At 36.4% G+C, this 20764-nt stretch overlaps 1 protein-coding gene across 6 annotated transcripts in view; it reads right to left on the bottom strand.

Annotated features, from left to right (window-relative positions):
* The window catches only part of ZGRF1 (zinc finger GRF-type containing 1), a 55829-nt gene that overhangs the window by 27781 nt on the left and 7284 nt on the right, over window positions 1-20764 (bottom strand). For 5 of the 6 annotated variants that reach the window (XR_003511436.1, XM_027543807.1, XM_027543809.1 and 2 more), the window contains exons 4-13: window positions 19615-19674; window positions 17948-18133; window positions 15102-17283; window positions 11704-11777; window positions 9434-9484; window positions 7514-7600; window positions 5662-5847; window positions 3794-3896; window positions 3602-3699; window positions 1127-1250 (exon numbers count right to left, since the gene is read on the bottom strand). Coding sequence is in view for 5 of the 6 variants with exons in the window: in XM_027543807.1 (XP_027399608.1) it covers window positions 1127-1250; window positions 3602-3699; window positions 3794-3896; window positions 5662-5847; window positions 7514-7600; window positions 9434-9484; window positions 11704-11777; window positions 15102-17283; window positions 17948-18133; window positions 19615-19674 (3151 nt within the window). In the remaining variant the exon portion in view is untranslated. The remainder of the gene's footprint in view (window positions 1-1126; window positions 1251-3601; window positions 3700-3793; window positions 3897-5661; window positions 5848-7513; window positions 7601-9433; window positions 9485-11703; window positions 11778-15101; window positions 17284-17947; window positions 18134-19614; window positions 19675-20764) is intronic. The other variant, XM_027543810.1, reaches the window with a different exon arrangement.

The raw sequence follows: 20764 nt of genomic DNA, 5'->3' as shown, positions 1-20764 counted from the left end.
GTTAACACCTGATTAAATAGTAAGTCATGGCAGCACTGTGTCGACCATCTGTCACTGTTGCTTCACTTGTCTCAGATGCTCACCCTTCCCATACTGACTCTTTCCTACCTTGCTTCCTCTACCACCCACACCCACTAAACCTTCTCCAACCCAATTCTCCAGACACTTTAAGCTTTTATTTTTATATCATCCACCCACGACCAAAAGATTACCTACAACTTTACTCGTCACTCAGCCTAACTTCAGAATCAAGGGAAGATACATTGATGAGATTAAGGAACAGAAGTTAGTGGAAAAGATCCTATAAATGTATTATCTTATCAAGAAGCAGGAAATTACTCATAGGGAAGAAGAGGTGTAACGAATGAAGACACAGAAGCCTGAGAATGCAGTTGAGGTCACAGCAGTTGAAGAGCTCCCTGATAATGCCAGGATCCCAAAGCAAAAGAGGGGAAGCTGAGAGGTTATAAGAAGGTCAACCATGATTGACATTCACAATGAACCTGTTCCCCGGTCGGGGGAGAGGGGCTACAGAGGGGCCAGGCTCTGGAGTTACAGCTGTGAGAAGTGTTGGCAATGGTAGAGGTCTGAGATGAGAAGATGAGAGGATAAAGAAGGTACCAGAGAGCTAGAAGGGAGTACTGGATTTGGAAGTAGGAGCCATCCTCAACAGAAAAAGTCAAAGCAGAGTGTGGGAAGGTGTGAGGGTATAAGACACTGAGTCTGGTTTCAAGATTATTTTTAGTTTAGTAGCAATCTCTCACAGAGAAGGTGATGGCACGCCACTCTAGTACTCTTGCCTGGAAAATCCCATGGACGGAGGAGCCTGGTGGGCTGCAGTTCATGGGGTCGCTAAGAGTCGGACACGACTGAGCGACTTCACTTTCACTTTTCACTTTCATGCATTGGAGAAGGAAATGGCAACCCACTCCAGTGTTCTTGCCTGGAGAATCCCAGGGACAGGGGAGCCTGGTGGGCTGCCGTCTATGGGGTCGCACAGAGTCGGATACGACTAAAGCGACTTAGCAGCAGCAGCAATCTCTCAAATGAAAAATCTCATTTTACATGGACAGATAGATTAGAACCATACGGGAGCAATTATCTACGCTGAGAAAGTAAACATTACCAGGTAAAGTTTGCCCTTTCAGGGACTCCTCAGAGAATTCTAGCATGAAGTCATCATCTCTCGAGTTAAAAGATAAAGTAGAAACAGGGCTTAATGTTGAGATCTTCTGTTCTGGTGACGTCACCTATCCAGAAAGAAGAGACAAAACTACAGACCAAAATCCTCTTATTGCATTTTTCCCCTATAGTCTGAACAAATTCTAGTAACTGTATTATAAAAACAATGCTTTCAAAAAAAATAAAAAAATTAAAAAAAAAACCAATGCTTTCAAGCACATTGTGTAGAGCTATAGGGGGGCAAAGTTCCTTCCAAAAGGGGCAGGACAGAATAAATGCACTAAAATAAACAAGGATATTGGAAAGTGAAATACAGAACATAAACCTGTTGGATTTATTTGAAATGGGTCAGATTCTGATTTGGATTGATATGAGTTATGAGGATTTGGTTGTGAAGATCAGGTTCCAGTCTTAGGGACACAGGCTTAAGCAGATCTCATGTCTGGAGCTGGGAAGACAACACTTCCTGCAAACCCAAGGCCTGAACAGCTTTTTCTTTATGTCCTTAGGTCTAGGGTATATCTACAGTTGATCTAAAACTTCAAAATATTGCTTCTAAATGGAATAAACTCTTCTTTAATATATTCCATATCTGAACAGTCATATCATTCTCTATGTTATTCTCCTTCTAATGGGATTTAATTGTGTTGCTACTTCTAGAAATTAATCACCTTAAAAATCTAATATGGGTTGCAGTGCTCTGTGATAACCTAGAGGGGAGGGATGGAGTGGGAGGTGACAGGGAGGTTCAAGAGAGAGAGGACATATCTATACCTATGGCTGATTCATCTTGATATGTGGCAGAAACCGACACAACATTGTAAAGCAATTATCCTCCAATGAAAAAAAAATCTAGTATGAATTGAACAGAGCTGGGCCAGGGCCTCAAAACCAGCTGGAATCAGGGCTTCTGCTGCCACTAACTCTGTCTCTTTCTCTGAAAGTCCGCTTCTGTGCTCTCCCAGTAGACCAGACTCCTCTGCATGGCAGGAAGCATAGCCCACTGAAAAGTTCCTAAGATTCCCACCATTAACCACTGTAGCAGACGCTGTTGCTATCCTGCCATGTCTCCCTGGCCTATCTCTGAGGTCATCTACAATTGGAGAATTGCTCCCCTACCTGTCCTAGGCTTCCTATCTCAAGCATCTGCATCTTTCTGTCTGAGGACAGTGGCTGGGACAGCAGGTACAGCAGGCCAAACGTGCCAGGTGGTTAATATGACCAGGAGTAACCTTCAGCCAAAGACAGATGGGAACTGGTATGTGAATACCTTTCTTTTCTTATTCTTCAGGGAGGACAATCCTGAGTTTTGTTTTACAGGCCACGTAGTGGGTCCCCAGTACGACGCAACACCTTTTATTATTGTTTTCTTCCCCGTCTCCCAGTGTGACTGTGTTTGGAGACGGGGCCTTTAAGAGGTAACAAAGGCTAAATGAGGCCGTAAGAGTGGTACCCTGAGCCACCAGAATTAGTGTCCTTATAAGAAGAGAATTCTCACTCTCTTGCACTCTCTTTATCCATGTGCACATACCAAGGAAGTATACATGAGGACATAGTGAGAAGGTAGCCGTTCGTATGCCAGGAAGAGAGTTCTCATCAGAAACATGATCTTGGACTTCTACCCTCCAGAACTGTGACAAAATAAATTTCTGTTGTTTAAGTCACTTATCCTCCATTAGAGCAGCCCTAGCAGACTAACAGAGATCTGCAGCTGACTCCACTCAGTAAAGCCCACTTCAGCCCACTTTGTTAAGTCAGAAATCCAGGAGGCTTTCTCCTCCCCTTCCTTCACTCTGCTCTCTACATCCAACCTAGCAACATCCATGCTTCTGCCTCCAAAATTTATCTTAAATCTAATTACCAACTCCTCTATACTTTCACTGCCAGTCTCTTCAAGTCACTGTCATCTACAGCTCATTTTAACTGGTTTCCTTGCTTCCACCACAGTGTCCATCAAATCCATCTTCCACACAGCAGCCAGCAAAACCTTTTAAAAATGTAAATGTAATGAGTTTTCTGCCGAAACCCTTCAGTAATTTCACAATGGAACGTAGACCAATATTAAACCTCTTAATCTGACCTGCAAGATTTTGTGCATCTGGTCCTGCTCACTTTCCCAGTTTCATTTGATTACTGCTTTGCCTGTGACTTTCCACAATCCAGCTACTATGGCCTTCGTTCACATTCTTGAACCCACCCAGCTCTTCAATCTCACTTGCTGTTTCTAAGATTCACCAAATTTTTTTACTCACAACTATTAAAACTGTTTAGGGGATTCCCTGGCAGTCCAGTGGTTAGGACTCAACGCTTTACTATCAGGGCCAGGTTCATGTCTAATTATGGAACCAAAATCCCACAAGCTGCAGGGTGTGGCCACAAAAACAAAGCAAAAAGAAAAACAACTTTGTTCACATTATACCTTATTTTTTTCCCACGAAGTCCTCTCTGTTGATTTAAAATTATAATCCAAATAATTATATAAATGGTCTGAATCTTTAGGAGGGAAATCTAAAATTGCTGTCGGGGGGGGAAAAAGCATGAATATTTATACACTGGTTTGTTCAACGTCAAATAACTTTTTAATATTATATTTTATTTATAATATACTTACAATCATTTTTAGTCAAGTCCTTATTAAACTCAGCTCTCACTTGTAAATTGTCTTCAATAGTAAAGCTAGTATCTCCTTTTGTAAAGTTTTCTTCGTTTGGGAACTAGAAAATAGAGATCCATTTATCAGTTTAGAAAAAAGTGTGTATACATCCATAACTTTACCTATATAGTTTATAACTTGAGACACAGAAAAACAAAGAGATGTTATGAAGCCAATTCCATTCAGGGAAAGTAGAATATATTATATTTCATCAATTCTTATGGCTCATATTTCTTATCTCTTAACATCTTTGAGATGGGGATACACCTTAAAAACAATGACATTTCTACATCTCTATAGCACAGACAACAGCTGTGACATAGTTATCTCTGCCTGTGCAGTGCAACTATATGCAAACAGTCATACTGGTCAAATAATGATCACAAATATGAATTTGTGCATTATTAATATTAGACATATTAAAGTAGTTCTATTGTTTATATGTCCTCAAGAAGATCAAACTAGGGTTTAGCATCAAACAAAAAGTATTATATTCATGGAAAGACAAGAAAACAAAGCAGTGTGATATACAATAAAACTCTATGTTCAAATAAATCTAAGAGTCTTTCACTAAATATAACATTAAAAATCCAAGTGAAGGTGAACAAAGTTCTGAAGATCTATTTCACGGCACTGTTAATGTACTTCCCATTACCAAAGTGTGCACATAAAATGGTGAAGATTGTAAATTTTATAGTATGTGTTTTTTACCACATTTTTTAAAAAGGCAGTGAAAAAGCACTGTGTAATGTTAATTGACTAGTGTTAATTTCTTAGTATCATATATTACAATGGTGCTTCTTACAGTTAATTATAATATCTTGGGATTTTATGAAATACAAGATAATTTCTAAAGTTCAGATACTGCTGTGTGCAAGCAATCTATCACACTTCTCAAAGTTCTTATCTCTGTTGGTAAGTCCAGTCATTTTGCCTTAGAACATTTTTTATAAACTTGGGATATAAAACATGACCATACTGATGTATGTGAAAATATTTAAAAATAAAACAAATGGACGTAAATTTCTTTTTCAGTATGGAGTACTTCTCAATTCTCCTCTTTAAAAAAAAAACCAAGAAATGAGAAATAGAAACACCTCTTACCTTTCATGAAACTAAGAAATAATGGTATCCCTGAATTACAATATATTAAAAGGATGGGGAAACAGTATAGGCTTAGCAATATGGAAGAAAGTCAAACCAAAGTACCTACTACAACAGATCCCAATAAGAAATAAACAAACTGATAAACCCCAATAACCATGGTAATGCTCTGTTTCTTAAGGGTGGAGGTTACATGGCTGTCTTCACCCTGTGGTAATTACTGAGCTGTGTACTTATGGTCTGTGCATTTATTTTATATGTGTTTTATGCTTTAATAAAAAATGGAAAAATTTTAAATCTCTTTAACAGATACTGTTTCAAATACATGCATACATCCTTTTCTCAATAACCTCTTCTATTTGGAAGCAATGAGAGGTTCTTGGCATCTACTTAGTGGCGGAGAGGGGTGGATATTAGAAGGAAAACATATCTAGTAGCTGTTATAAAATATATTTTCTATTATAATCCGCCTATTTGCTCTTGTCATGAATTTCTAATATTCTCTGAAGTGAAAAGTAATCCTTTAAGTTCCTGATCCCAAAAAAGGCAGTAAATCTTTCAAACAGTTTTGTCTTAGTTTGATTTATGATGCTTCATGTGAATTTACTAAACTGTTTTTTAACTTACAGCTGTACAAGGATGTAAATATGCTTTCTTTGCAAAATTTAGTATTGACATAAAGAAAATGATTTGGCAAGGTGCGACTATAAGAATCATTTTACCTGCAAGAAGCCCATCTGCATACGAGTGCTAGGCAACTCTGGTGTCAAAAAACAAGTGTTTGTCGTGCAGCTTCCGTACACAGTGCTATCCGAAAGCTGACTGCATTCAACCTGTGAGCTGTGTCCTCTGACCATCACAGCGCTAGAAGCGGAGCCTTTCACTTGGTGCCCTTGAAACTCAACAGGCTACAGTGAATTATTAAAAACGAGTAGTGAGAAATATATTTACAGTGCATATGTACAAAGAAAACAATGCATAATTCAGTTTTCTATTAAGTATTACTTTTTTTTTTGGCCATGACACACAGCTCATGGGATCTTAGTTCCCCAACTTAGGATCAAACCTAAGCCCTAGGCAGTGAAAGCACAGAGTCCTAGCTACTGAACCACCAGCAACTTCCCCACAGCTTTGCATTACAGACATGATGTGCGTGAGTGCATGCTAAGCTGCTTCAGTGTCTAACTCTTTATGACCCTATGGACTGTGGCTCACCAGGCTCCTCTGTCCATGAGATTCTCCAGGCCAGAATACTGGACTGGGCTGCCATGCCCTCCTCCAGGGGATCCTCCTGACCCAGGGTTTGAACCCGTGTCTCCTGTGGCGCCTGCACTGCAGGCGGATTCTTTACCGCTGAGCTACTGGGAAAGCCCCTATAGACATCATATTACACTACAATGAAGTGTCTTCTTTTCTGTCTACTAACTGAACTGCAAGCTCCTTGAGGGCAGAAACTCTTCTGCTTCATCAAGGTATCATGTGCATTTAACACCATGCTTGGAATGTGTTAAGGGAAGAAAGAGAAGGAACGGAGGAAGCTTTTCCTTTGTTTAAAGGTTTTGTAAACCATCAGGCTATTAGCAAGGGAGATGCTGGGCTCTCAGCCTCCCAGATAATCAGCTCCTGTAGCTCTGAGGACAAAGGAGGTCTAAGAGTACCAAGACGGACATGTACCTCAGAGGGGTGCTCTCACCCACTCAGAGACCTGGTCCGCTTTCACACTGCAAATGGCTTTCTCTGCTGCCCCCTTGAGGGTTCTAGGATTTTTACTCTACACAAGGTGACAAAGTCTACCCACAAGATGGAAAAATAGTGTGTAGAGCTGAAGGAAAGTATGTAAAGAATGAGTTTATTTCTAACTGATAAATTAACAAAGTGACAATAATATATAATCTGAACATTCTTACTTAAAAATTAAGATTTTAAACCACACATTTTAAAGGAACTAAAATGACTTTGGAACAGGAGTTTTGTTGAAAACACTCTGAATTTTAAAATATAACACATATCAATAAAAAAAAGTCTAAATCTTTAAAGACTGTATTTTCTACATTGTTTGATGGGGAATACAAATTCTCTATAAACAAATAAATGCCTTGCTTTCTTTGCTGCTATGTCTATCTTTTCCGGAGGTATGTTGAGTTTTAAGAACAGAATCATCATTTACAAAACCCACCCATATATATCCTGTTATCTCTATCAATTTTTGCTGCAGAGTGGGTAGTACTACTTAGAGCTTTGGTTATATATACTTCTACCCATTTAGCCTGAAGTAAGAGTGGTGAAGTAAACTATAGTAAATGAAAAGCCATGGACATCTTCACTTTGTTCTGCACTGAACATTCATTAACTGTACTTTATATATATATCGTGTCCAATCCCCAGGGTATCCTATAATGCATTAATCAGTAACAGATAGATGGCTCAAGACCAAAAAAGGGGTAACAGTCATTAGTTTTTCTTGTTCTTAAAATCAGGTTAATTCATTTTGCTCACTAACCTGTCTACGAACTCAAAGTTGTGTAAAAAACAGCAGGAAAACAGTGGGTTAAAAAATCAATTCACAAATTTTACCTTGGGGTCTTTACAGGTTTCTCTCTCCATTTGTTTAGGAATAACAGCTAGAAAAGCAGTCTCTTCTTCAGTGCCCAAGGGAATGAACTAGGATAAAATATCAATTAGTGTGTTAGCTAAAATAATTTTATAGGTGGTTTATGAGTTTGGTGGGAAAATATTCCCAAACTTAAAGTACACGTCATCTCCATCTCATGTCTCTCTATACATACACAAAATAAACTACCCCTGGCAAAGGAGTGCTCTAGCAAAGAAAGGACTATACTAGTTAATTTAAAACCTCAGCATATTAGAAAATTCTAATTCTAAACTTTAATTGAAATCTTCTAAAACAGTATGTTATAAATCCCATACTAAAATTTATGTTAATGCAGATTATTTAATTCAAAAATTAGTGTGAAATTAAAAGAGGAAAATCATAAATAGTGTAACACTTTATTTAAAAAATGAATCATTTTCTAGCAACTATAAAACACAAGATATAGACAACAGCAACTAGTCATTTTTAGTTCAAGTAACTAAAATATCCATAATTTCTAATGTGAATTACAGACTTAAGAGACTTTTGAGACTTAACAAATGAACAACTGTAGGAGAAATTTTATGTTTAATAATTATGAAGAAAAAAATTGTCACTAAAAGAGGTAAACTGTATTTGTTCACACAATGGTCACTTTCCTTTTATAACTCTGTAAGCACAACTGCCAATCAAGTAGCTCTTAAAAACAATCAACTCATATTTTAGAACTAGCATTTTTAACAATAGTGAATTTTTAAAATTAATTAGCATAGTATAATAGCTTCTAGCTCCTTTGCTATGTGTGACTAATTACACGTACAGAACTAAAGTGAAGGTGCCGCTGCTAAGTCGCTTCAGTCGTGTCTGACTCTGTGTGACCCCAGAGACGGCAGCCCACCAGGCTCCCCCGTCCCTGGGATTCTCCAGGCAAGAACACTGGAGTGGGTTGCCATTTCCTTCTCCAATGCAGGAAAGTGAAACGTGAAAGTGAAGTCGCTCAGTCGTATCCGACTCTTAGAGACCCCATGGACTGCAGCCTTCCAGGCTCCTCCATCCATAGGATTTTCCAGGCAAGAGTACTGGAGTGGGGTGCCATTGCCTTCTCCAAAGTGAAGGTGGCATTAAGTATATCCTCAAAGAGCACCCTAACTTTAAATTTTGAAAGTTCCTTCTATCACTACTATATATGAAGAGTTTGTTTCAGAGTTGTAGCAAGAAAGCTATTATAAAAACAAAAATGTACTTCAATATTAATACTAAAGAGATTTAAATTACTTTTATTTTGCAAAAGATTCTAAGATCTTTTTCATTACTGTGAGATTATAAAATATTTTGCTTTAAAAATATATGACATTTATTTTAAATAGCAACTCATCCTGAAGGGAAAAACAGTGACAGTGTTAATTTGAAATTTATACTTTGTGATAATTATCACTGAAAAAGTTTAAACCATATTTTTTTAAGTGAAAAAAGAACAGTAAGAATGTGATCATTTGTAAGTTAAATTAGGAAGCTGCTGTTATGTTACACATTTGAGCTTGTAATACTAACATAAGGGTGAAAAATGACTGAGTCACCACAATGAATTGTGTTTTGTGCTGTTTTAAGGAACACAGCCTGCAGATGCAGCTGTAACTGTCAATGGCAATTCTTGGATTAGGTAATGCTTGCAAGTCTGCAAAATTAGCTTTATGATAAAAGATTTGTTATTTAACCAAATCCTATTGGCTACACAGGGCACTTATACAAGCCAGTAGGCTCATCTAAATGAGTAGAAAAGGGTAACTAATTACAAATAAATTTGAAAACTGGCAATATAAAACACAAACATATAATTACATGCCATACCTATATATACAGATACAATATCTGATTGTATTATATTTTAAAAGTTAACTCACCTGCAAAGACTGACGTGATTCACTTGGTTCAGCTTCATTTTCTTTTATCATCTTAGGAATAGAATATTAATATAAGCCAAAAGGTAATAGTAAGTTAGAAAAAATAAAGGACACCATTACTAGCAATCAAAGAAATAAAAGCTAAGTGTTGATTAAATACTATTTCACTTAGGAAGAATTTTAAAAGATCTTAGTACTGGTAAATATAAAGTGAACAAATATTCATATTGTAAAACATTAAAAAATATTTCAATCTGACTTTTATCAACATCTAAGAAAGTTGTTCTTGGCCTTTCAAATTATCAGTTCCACTTCTGAGAATCAAATCTAAGGAAACACTTTAAAATGTAAATAATCATTTACATGCAAAATTATCTGCTAAAGTTTTATTTACAAAAGCAAAATGCTAGAAATAATCTAAATGTCCAAAATAGGGAACTGCTTGTCCAAAGCATAGGATATCCACAGGATGGAATGATAAGTAACCTTTAAAAGGTACATTTAAGAGTTTTTAATAATGTGAGAAAAAATATGATATTAAGCAGAAAGGATATAAAACTATTTAGAAAGGACATAAAACTATTTGTACCCATTAATCTACCCACATTTTTTAATATGCCAAAAAAAGCTGGAACTGTTAACAGTAATTATCTCCAGGTGATAATACATGCTAAGTCGCTTCAGTCATGTCTGACTCTTGAGACCCTACAGACTGTAGCCTGCCAGGCTCCTCTGTCCAAGGGATTCTCCAGGCAAGAACACTGGAGTGGTTTGCCATTTCCTCCTCCAAGGGATCTTCCTGAACCAGGGGATCAAACCCATGTCTGTTACATCTCTTGCACTGGCACAAAGGTTCTTTACCATTCGGTGGTTTGGTAAGTTTTATTTTTTTTTACCTTTTTCTGTATTTAAAAAAATGAGGAAAAATTGATATTATTTTTTAAAAAACAGTAACATGAAAAACAAAATATGATACAAACTAGGGGTAAATGAAACAATAAAAGAACTGTTTCTTCAAACGTGCTAAAAGCATCTTCACTGGGAAACACTAATTTACATTATTCTAGAATTTCAGTTCACCCTAATTAGTATTATTATTTTTTACATTATTTCCATGGTTCCCAAACTGGTGTAACAAGGTACTTTGGGGTGCCTCAGTGTACTCAATGGGGGCTCCACAAGATGATTTAAATTTGAGGGAAACATGTGTCATTAGACATCTGTCAGAAACTGAACAAACTACTAATTCAAGGTAGCTCAGTTTCAACATCAAATCTCCTGTCATTTCTGTCAGTAATATCTTATCTTTGTGAAGCTGGGTTTTAGGAAATTGCTATGATAAAAATCAATTACCATGCAAAAATCAGTGTGGACCTAGAAACTCAATCTATTTCAAGGTTTGAGAAACTGGAGAGTGTCCAGCAAGCACATGCATTCCATTAGTAAATGTTTAAAAATAAAATGCTTATTGTAATCATTTCACAATCATATATGCATGTATCAAGTCATTATGTTACATATCTTAAACTAATACAATGTTATACTGTTAATTATATCTCCATAAAACTGGAAAGAAAAACCAAAATGCTTGCCAAATTAATCGGGCATGGTAAGTTTTCAATACTACTAACTAGTCAAGGCTATGGTTTTTCCAGTAGTCATGTATGTGACTCTCCTGGATGTGAGAGTTGGACTGTGAAGAAAGCTGAGCGCTGAAGAATTGATGCTTTTGAACTGTGGTGTTGGAGAAGACTCTTGAGAGTCCCTTGGACTGCAAGGAGATCCAACCAGTCCATTCTAAAGGAAATCAGTCCTGGGTGTTCTTTGGAAGGACTGATGCTAAAGCTGAAACTCCAATACTTTGGCCACCTCATGCGAAGAGTTGACTCACTGGAAAAGACTCTGATGCTGGGAGGGATTGGGGTCAGGAAGAAAAGGGGACGACAGAGGATGAGATGGCTGGATGGCATCACCAACTGGATGGACTTGAGTTTGAGTGAACTCCAGGAGATGGTGATGGACAAGGAGGCCTGGCGTGCCGCAATTCATGGGGTCGCAACGAGTGGGACACGACTGAGCGACTGATCTGATCTGAACTGAATACATGGAACTGCTAGGTATTTCCTTTGGCCAAGTGATGCATAAAATCACTGAGATACAGGGGAGGTGGTGAACCAAGATAGCTTCAAACCCTTGGTATTTCTATATTATTACAAATTCTAGAGCATTCTATATGAAAATAATAAATATACTGACAGAAAAAAATGTACCTGATGAGGATCCTGGTTCAGATGAGGAGACTTTGGTATAGCTTGTGAAACTACTGTAGTCAATGGTTTCCCAACTATAATGGACAAAATCCAACGGTCTTATTCGTCAAACATACAGTAGTGCTCTAAAATTTTTTAAAACTTATTTCTAAAACTGAGTGAAACAAGGAATGTAACCATTATTTTGAAATTACAGTATGCCAGACACTGGGGGAAACAGCAGTGAACAAAACAAACAAGATCCCTTGAAAACAGAGGGACACAGAAGGTAAGTAAATTCCGCTTGTGATACAAAGGATTTCATAACACAGGGCAATATGCTAGAGTGGTTTTAGCAGGATGATCTGGAGAGATCTCTCATGGGAAGAAATGCTGAAACCTGAGGATAAGAAGACCGGCTATGCAGGAATAAAGGTTTTCAGGCAAAAGAAGTGTCAAGACTCAGACAGAAAAGCTGGTAAGGGTGCAGAATGGAAAGGAGGACAGGGTAGCTAAGTCAAAACACCTTATCAGTTATCTGTTTAAAACGGGATTTTTTTTTTCCCTTAAAAGAAATTCAATAATCTCAGTTTCTTCTAAAGTCACCAATAAGACTATAATTTTTAAGTGATTACTTCTGGTTAAAACAAACAAACATAGCTATATCCAGTGTAAACTTCATTTTTTACCAATTATTATTTTTGGTTTCATTATTTTCCTGTAAACATTCAGACTATATTTAAATGAAACAAAAATTTTAGAACTTGAGCTTATTTATAAGGATAATTTTTAAAAGGCACTGCATGAAAATTATTTTTTCCTTCACTGCCTTCAGTCAAGAATAAACTTCTAAATTAACATTTCTAAACTATATCCCATTATCTCACAAAAACTTTAACATATTGGAGAAAATGTGTTTTGTGTTTTTTTTTTAAACATTTTCACACATCCTAAAATGGTGGTAAAACTGATTCTTCTCTAATTCTGAATTAAAATCCATGAAGTCATTTGTTAAATTCTAATAAGAAATTTCATCTCCTCTGTCTCAAGAAAACCAACTTAGTCATTTTTTAGAGAAACATCTATGTCAGAAAATACAGTCGATCCTTATTATTCACAGATCCCACTTACTTACTAAAATTTATTTGTAACCCCCAAATCAAAGCTATATTTCTGAGGTCATTTGCAGACATGCAGAACTATGGAAAAATGAGTTTCTTGATGAGCACATTCCCAGTTGAGGTAGAACAAGGAGACACTCCGCCTGCTAATTTCAGCTCTCCTGCTCCACGTGTCCCTTTTGTGGTCTCTTTAGTACATTCTTCCTAGTTGAGGGCTTTTTATTGGTGACTCTGCTATTTAAAATGTTTCCTAAGTTACTGCTGCCTAGCGTTCCTAAGTGCAAGAAGGCTATGGTATCCCTCATGTAGAAAACAAGTGATAAGTTTCATTCAGGCATGAGTTCGAGTGCTGTTGGTCGTAACTTCAATGTTAATCAATCACCAGTATATATTAAGTAAGGCATCTTTAAATGGAAACACACATAAAACAAGGTTTTACCACCGTATGACCCAGCAATCCCACTCCTAGGCATATACCCTGAGGAAACCAGGGTTGAAAAAGACACGTGTATCCCACTGTCCACTGAGGCACTATTTACAATAGCTGGAACATGGAAGCAACCTAGATGCCCACTGACAGATGAATGGATAAAGAAGCTGTGGTACATATACACAATGGAATATTATTCAGCCATAAAAAGGAACGCATTTGAGTCAGTTCTGATAAGGTGGGTGAACCTAGAACCTTTTACACAGAGTGAAGTGAGTCAGAAAGAGAAAGATAAATATTGTATTCTAACACACATATACGGAATCTAGAAAGATGGTTCTGAAAAATTTACAGGGCAGCAGTGGAGAAACAGACATAGAGAACAGACTTATGGACCTGGGGAAAGTGGAGGAGAGCGTGAGATGTATGGAGAGAGTGACATGGAAACTTACACGACCGTATGTAAAATAGATAGCCAACGGGAATTTGCTGTATGTCTCATGAAACTCAAGCAGGGGCTCTGTATCAACCTAGAGGGGTGGGATGGGGAGGGAGATGGGAGGGAGGTTCAAGAGGGAGGGGATATGTGTATACCTATGGCTGAGTCATGTTGAGGTTTGACAGAAAACAGCAAAATTCTGTAAAGCAATTATCCTTTGATAAAATAAATAAAAAAACAAGGTTTTATACTGATTAGCTGATGAATATGTTCTGACCAGAGGTTTGAAGGAAACTAACCCTGCATTTCTCCTACCCTTCATTTCTCCTAGAAGCAATGGCTTACTGTTCACTAACTTACTGTTTGGTAACTGTATAGCACATATATCACATGAATAATGAGAATTAACTAAAATCCTCTTCTCCAACTTGATGAGAAAAAATAAAAAATTTCCCAAAACTAAAATCTGTAATTCCTAAATCTTATATTAGAAATTTATATCCTTATCTGATATTGCATAACTACATCTACCCACATTTATTTTTCAATAGTTTTTTATTTTTAATTTTTTAGAAAATAAACTATAATAATAACCATCAAATTTAACTACATTAAAAAAATTTTCTAGATACAATAATTTATTACTATTTTTCTCAGGGATTCCTTGAGATAATCAAGTAAGAGTTCAGTTTTAACTTTTGAATATTATAAAGTACATTGTTCATTCGTTCATATGTACATAATATTAATTATGTCCTATGTTATTTTTCTTTAAAAAATATGCTGTTGGCAAATACCATAATCCAAGTCAAAAAGCCAATCAATCAATAACATACTAAAAGAAAATATTTGCAACATATATCATAGATAAAGGGCTGATATTTCTAATCTTTAAAGAATTCTTCCAAGTAAAAGAGAATAAAAAGACCAACAACCATGAAAAGACTGGATAAAAAGGTAGAATAGACAGTTTGAGAAAAAAGACAAATGATGTTTAAGTACATGAAAAGCTCAATTTCATTTGTAGTAATAGAAATACAAATTTATACTCTCATTTCTCATCTATTAGACTGGTAAAAATTCAAAAGCTTGGCAACATACTCTATTGGCAATACTATGCTGAAACTGGCACTCTGATACATTATTAGTGGGAGTGAGAGATGGTATGATTCCTTTGAGGGAATTTAGAAGCATCTAGTAGACACACATTTACTCAACAAACCTGTTAGGAAGGAATCTGCCCTGGAGACACACCTGCAATAACATGCAAAACACCCACAGAGTTATACAGACATAAAAGGTTACCATTGTCACATTATTTGCAATAACAAAATACTGGAGACTGGTTGCATGAATGATGGTTCAACCACACATTAAATATTACACAGCTGTAAACAAATAAAACGAGGATGAGACCTGCCATTCTAACCTTCAGGACTGCTATCTGGCTCATATGTCTGCAGAGTTCCTTGTTGTTTCAAGGAGGTATTTTTCTTTTTCAATACTTCCAAGCCTTCCAAAGCCGTACTGTGTTCAGTCAATGATTTTAAGAGAGAAATGCTATTTACTAATCCAGAAATTTCTGAAGAATTTCTAAGATTATTCCCGTATTGTTTGTTTTCTCCAGAAGTTTCTACATCAATATGGTCCTGGGATAAACCTCGACTCCTTCCCACCTCTTCAGCTTCAGAAATATGTGATTCTGTGTCTTTGGAAATATGTGTTTTTCCCAAAGGGTAACACAAAGAATTGGAACCTTGGGTCTGTGATTTATCAAGTGCAGTACATTCTTTGGAGTGAATCTGTTTGGCATTTAATATCTGGATACTGTTGCCACTGCTAGAGGTTAACGGTAAAACCTGATTGGTTGTTTTGTCTAAGTCACTTCCCAGAGCAGTCTGAGCCTGTTCTGAAAATAGGTTGTTTTCAGGTTTCTGATCAGTGGCTATGTTTAAAAGATGAGGAATATGTAAATTTGTGTTCATACTTTCAGATTTACTTGGGAAGGAAGCACTAATGGATTTATTAGCACCTTCATCATTTTCTACATATCTATCATCAGTCCACTCTAAAGATGAGTCAAAATTGCTTAATGTGTCACTACACACCTCCTTTCTTTCTTTTCCAGTGTTTCCAGCTTTCCAAGTTTCTGTGTCATAACCTACACAAGTTTTATCACAAAACTGTGAAGGCAGAATCTCTTTCATGGGAAATGTCTCTGAAAGTTTGCCCCCAGTAGACGTTAAGAGAGGCAGATGTTCACTGCCAATTTCTTTACAGCTTATATTCTCACATCTTGAATTGCTGCTATTAACCAAAGTTGAATCCTCTGAATCCTGGGAAGTTTTGCTGCTTTCCTGTGATTCCTCTTCAGTGTCACTGGTTTCAAAATTGTTTAGATTAAATGTGACTTCCACAAATGGCTGTGATATATCACTCATGGGTTCATGAATACTACTAAGGCTTTCATTGTTAGTACTACTTTTAGAAAATATATCATCAGAGATCCCAGAATTGTTACTTAGTGAAGATTCAATTTGTAGATGTTCATACTTCTTTTCTGGTATTCCATTTATATTTATCTCCTGTGCTTTTTCTCTAAGAAGAATTGATCCTTTTTTGCCTATCTGGTCATTTTGATCAACAGATCTTTTATTATTTTTTTGAATGTCAGAATCTAATAATAAGCCATCATTTACTACAATGTTACGATTAATTGGTAAGCTACTGTTTTCACAGAATGAAGGAATTTCTAGTTTTCCTTCTTGATCCCAGGATTGATCATTATCATCTATTGACTTATCTTCATTATACCTTTTTCCCTTTTCAGCACATGTTTCCAAGAACTGGATCCTGTTTTGCATCGAAAGGTCTTTCAAGTTTAAATGACCTTCTTGGGTCTTGGGTTTCTTTTCTATATCTTTTCCATCTACTGTAGAAGAATGTACAGGTGAACTCCGTGAGGATAAATACACGGCCCAGCGGCTTTTATTTCTCATGGTATTTTCTGATTGATGCTGGTTGTGTACACTTTCTGTGCTCTTCACTTCAGCATACTCTTCCTGTTCAGGTAAGCAATTTGGTTCAGCAGGAATTTCTAAACTTCCTTGTGGTTGTATCTGAGGGAAATGGCCTATAATCTCAGAATTTAACTCCTTAGACGTACTTGTGGATGTGGACTTCAGAAGAGCTAATATCTGGGCTTTGCTTCTAATGTTTTGTGAAACTCCTAAACTGTGAGATACCAAACTGTCTCTTTTCATGGACTCATCAGTCAGTAAAGAATCTGAATGCTTATTTACAGAACTGACAGGAGAACAAACATAATTTTCTTCACATAGCACTTCTGGGTTAATCTTGAAGGATGGAGTAGAGATAACTGAAGAAAAAGGTATGCCATTTCGTTCTCTGTTCTTGTAAGTGACAATGTTCTCAGAGTCTGTTGGCATATTACTTGCATCTTTCTTGCCAATTGTAGGAAACAAAGGAGGTGTGCTGTACAATGGAGAAAGAAAGGCAGGACCAGGTTTCTCAGACTCAAGTGAAGCAGCTGGGTCACTATTTTCTGTAATAACCATTTTCTTTGGCACTTGACGTGGTCCTTGAAAACCCTAAAAATATTAAACAATTATTAGCTGTTCTATAGTCGACAAAGAAAATGTAAAATGAACTGGCTAAAAAAGAATGTGCATGTTTTACAAGATAAAGTAAAAATTAAGATATAAATTTTGGGGAACTTCCAAGGAGGTCCAGTGGCTAAGACTCTGCGATACCAATGCAGGGGGCCTGGGTTTGATCCCTGGTCTGGAACTAGATCCCACATGCCACAACTAAGACCCAGCATAGCCAAAAAAAAAAAAAAAGATAAATTTTGCTATGCTAAAATGCAAACACTCATTTGTATTAAGATTAGAATTTACTTCCTTTCTACCACAGTGAAAGTAAAGCGAAGTCGCTCAGTCGTGTCTGACTCTGCGACCTCATGGACTGTAGCCTATCATACTCCTCCATCTGTGGGATTTTTCAGGCAAAAGTACTGGAGTGGGTTGCCATTTCCTTCTCCAGAGGATCTTCCCAACCCAGGGATCGAACCCAGGTCTCCCACATTGTAGGCAGACGCTTTACTGTCTGAGCCACCAGGGAAGTCTTTTCTACCATAGCCTATACTATGAAGTACTGTTTTAATCATAAAGTACAATAGCTTTGCAATTCACTACTTCTTGAAATGATTTTATAAATATATACTGATTTATTATTTTCAACAGAGAAACTTACAGTGAACTTCCTTTTTAAACCAGCAGGCTGACACCCAAGGGATCGGCCAGAAGACATAAACTTCTTTGAATTTAATGCTGGTGCTTCTTTAATGACATCCTGCTTGACAGCTGTGCTTCCAGCAACTTTAACCTCCTCAACTGTGATTAAGTACCGATCACTTTCTAAATCATCTCCAGGTTTAACCTAAATTTTGAAGAATAAACATCAAAATCATATATGTCTAATTATTTGATTATGTATGTGTTGCAATAAGCTTCCAGCAGTGGCAAAGACACAATGGATATTCAATAAATAGTTGCTAAATGAATCAATAACTAAATTATTTATTACTATGCACTAGTTAACTATCCACAAGCACACAAAAAAGTAATACAACAAAATAAATTCACTAATTTGTTTATTCAACAATACATATTAAGGGTTATATAAGCCCTTTTGCTACATGCTGGGATACAAAGACAAACAAGAAAACTGTGCTTCATCTCAAGGATTTCACTTAGAATTCATAAAATTAAATGTAATTCTTAAATTAGAGCTATTAAATAATCAGTTTTATATATCTTTATAAATTAATTAAATTAGATACATAAAATTATCACAAATTATTATAAACTATTACTTAAACAATTATATTCCAAAATGGCATTTCTAATCACTTTAATAAACAGAATACAGTACTATTACCATTTCAGACTGCAACATAAAAAGATTATTAACCTGTTGGTAATATGCAGAATCTGTGTATTATCACAGATAAGGTACTCAATCTTTACTCATGAAATAACTTTAAATGAAATAACAATAACCATTGTTACCATCAATTAAGTATCTACTAAATAATGCTCCTCCTAGACCCTCTTTTGATAAATATTAGAATTCCACCACCATTTTTGTCATAAAATTTTAAAACAGATTAAGTACCATGGCCAAAATCAACACAGTGATAATAAAAATATACATTTTAGCACTTTGAGAATCACTGTACTAAACAGTGAGGCACTTTACCTAAGCTATTTCTAATTTTCTGACCAATCAAGTAGAATACGTCCATGGTCCTCATTTTATAGTAGAGAGGGTGAACATAGAGAAGTTAGGTTAGCTAGGAAGTATATGAAAGTGGGAAATAAATCCAGAACAAACAACTTCTACTGTCCTTATCCTTTATATTAAAATATGCTTTTGGTTCCCTTTTCTTCCTTCTCCAGAGAAAAAACATGAATATTCGAGAAAATATTTTAAATAAGAACAATTTCACAATATATATCCCACTGTAGTTCTCTGCTTATCAAAACATATAGAATTAGAATAACTTTCTTAGTTCAAATCCTAGCCTTATCACTGTTAACTCTATAAACGTGGGTAAATTATTTAATCTTTCAGTACTATGCTCTTAGTCTATACAAATCACAGGGCTGTATAAAGATCAAATGAAACAATATCTAAAAGCCTTTAGCAGAGTCTAGCTAATAATAAATGTTCATATCTATAATTACTAATATTAGTACCATTACTATTTAACAATAGTACCATTACTATTTAACAGTACTATTACTACCATTACTATTACTATTACTAACATTAGTACCATTACTCTTTAACAATATTCACAAAGGAAGTAAAAGATTTTTTTAACAATAGCGTAAAAACAAGATATATTAAAATACCTCAAGGCACTTAAGAAATAAACTCTCCAAACATCCTCCTTTGTCATCATATAAAATTGCCTATATTAAAACAAAACAAATATTAACAATGTTTTAAAAAAAGGACACAACATAATTCTACTTTTCTTAAATATCTTCAAAGCAAATAAAATCATGTCTTGAAAGGATTACCCACTTTGTAAACTTGGATTAGAAAGTGCATCTATCTCAAATGTTTACTAATCATCCATTCAGTGTGTGTAAGAGAGCAAAGGCATACTCATAATTCAAGAAATTAATCCCTACCAGGAGAATCTTAGAATGAAACTGGGGAGAAAACAGAGTTGGAATAAATTACAGGAAGCAAATCAGGAAACAGTTATCAATAAAGAACTTATTCTAATGGTGTGATATGAAGGATCAAGGAGATGATTAGAACTTGAAATAAGTCCTCAGCAATGGGATAAGACAATTGTTTGAGGCATACAAAGTAAAACCTACTGAATGTGCAGGACATAGGAGAAAAAGGAAACTACGGTGATGATCATTTTCTGGCCTTCTCCTGTGTCTCTCTAGCTCTCTAGCCATGCTGCTCGCTGTTCAGTTGCTCAGTCATGTCTGACTCTTTGCGACCCCATGGACTGCAGCAAGCCAGGCCTCCCTGTCCCTCACCATCTCTCGAAGTTTGCCAAGTTCATGTCCATTGCATCAGTGATGCCATCCAGCCATCTCATCCTCTGACGCCCTCTTCTGCTGCTGCTCTCAATCTTCCCAGCATCAGGGACTTTTCCAATGAGTCACCTGTTTGCATCAGGTGACCAAAATACTGGAGCTTTAGCATAAGCCCTTCCAACGAGTATTCAGGGTTGATTTCCCTTAAGACTAACTGATTTGACCTCCTTGCTGTCCAGGGTACTTTCAGGAGTCTTCTCCAGCACCACAGTTTGAAAGCATTAATTCTTTGGTGCTCTGTCTTCTTTACGGTCCAGCTCTCACAACCGTACAATTGTACGTGGCCACTGGGAAGACCATAGCCTTGACTATAAGGACCTTTGTCAGCAGAGTAATGTCTCTGCTTTTCCATGTTGTCTAGGTTTGTCATAGCTTTCCTGCTGAAAAGCAATCATCTTCTGATTTCATGGCTGCAGTCACCATCTGCAGTGATTCTGAA

This window comes from Bos indicus x Bos taurus, chromosome 6 (genome assembly GCF_003369695.1).
Source record: "Bos indicus x Bos taurus breed Angus x Brahman F1 hybrid chromosome 6, Bos_hybrid_MaternalHap_v2.0, whole genome shotgun sequence".
In the NCBI taxonomy this organism is placed as follows: Eukaryota; Metazoa; Chordata; class Mammalia; order Artiodactyla; family Bovidae; genus Bos; species Bos indicus x Bos taurus.
This window is presented reverse-complemented; position numbering and strand designations above follow the sequence as displayed.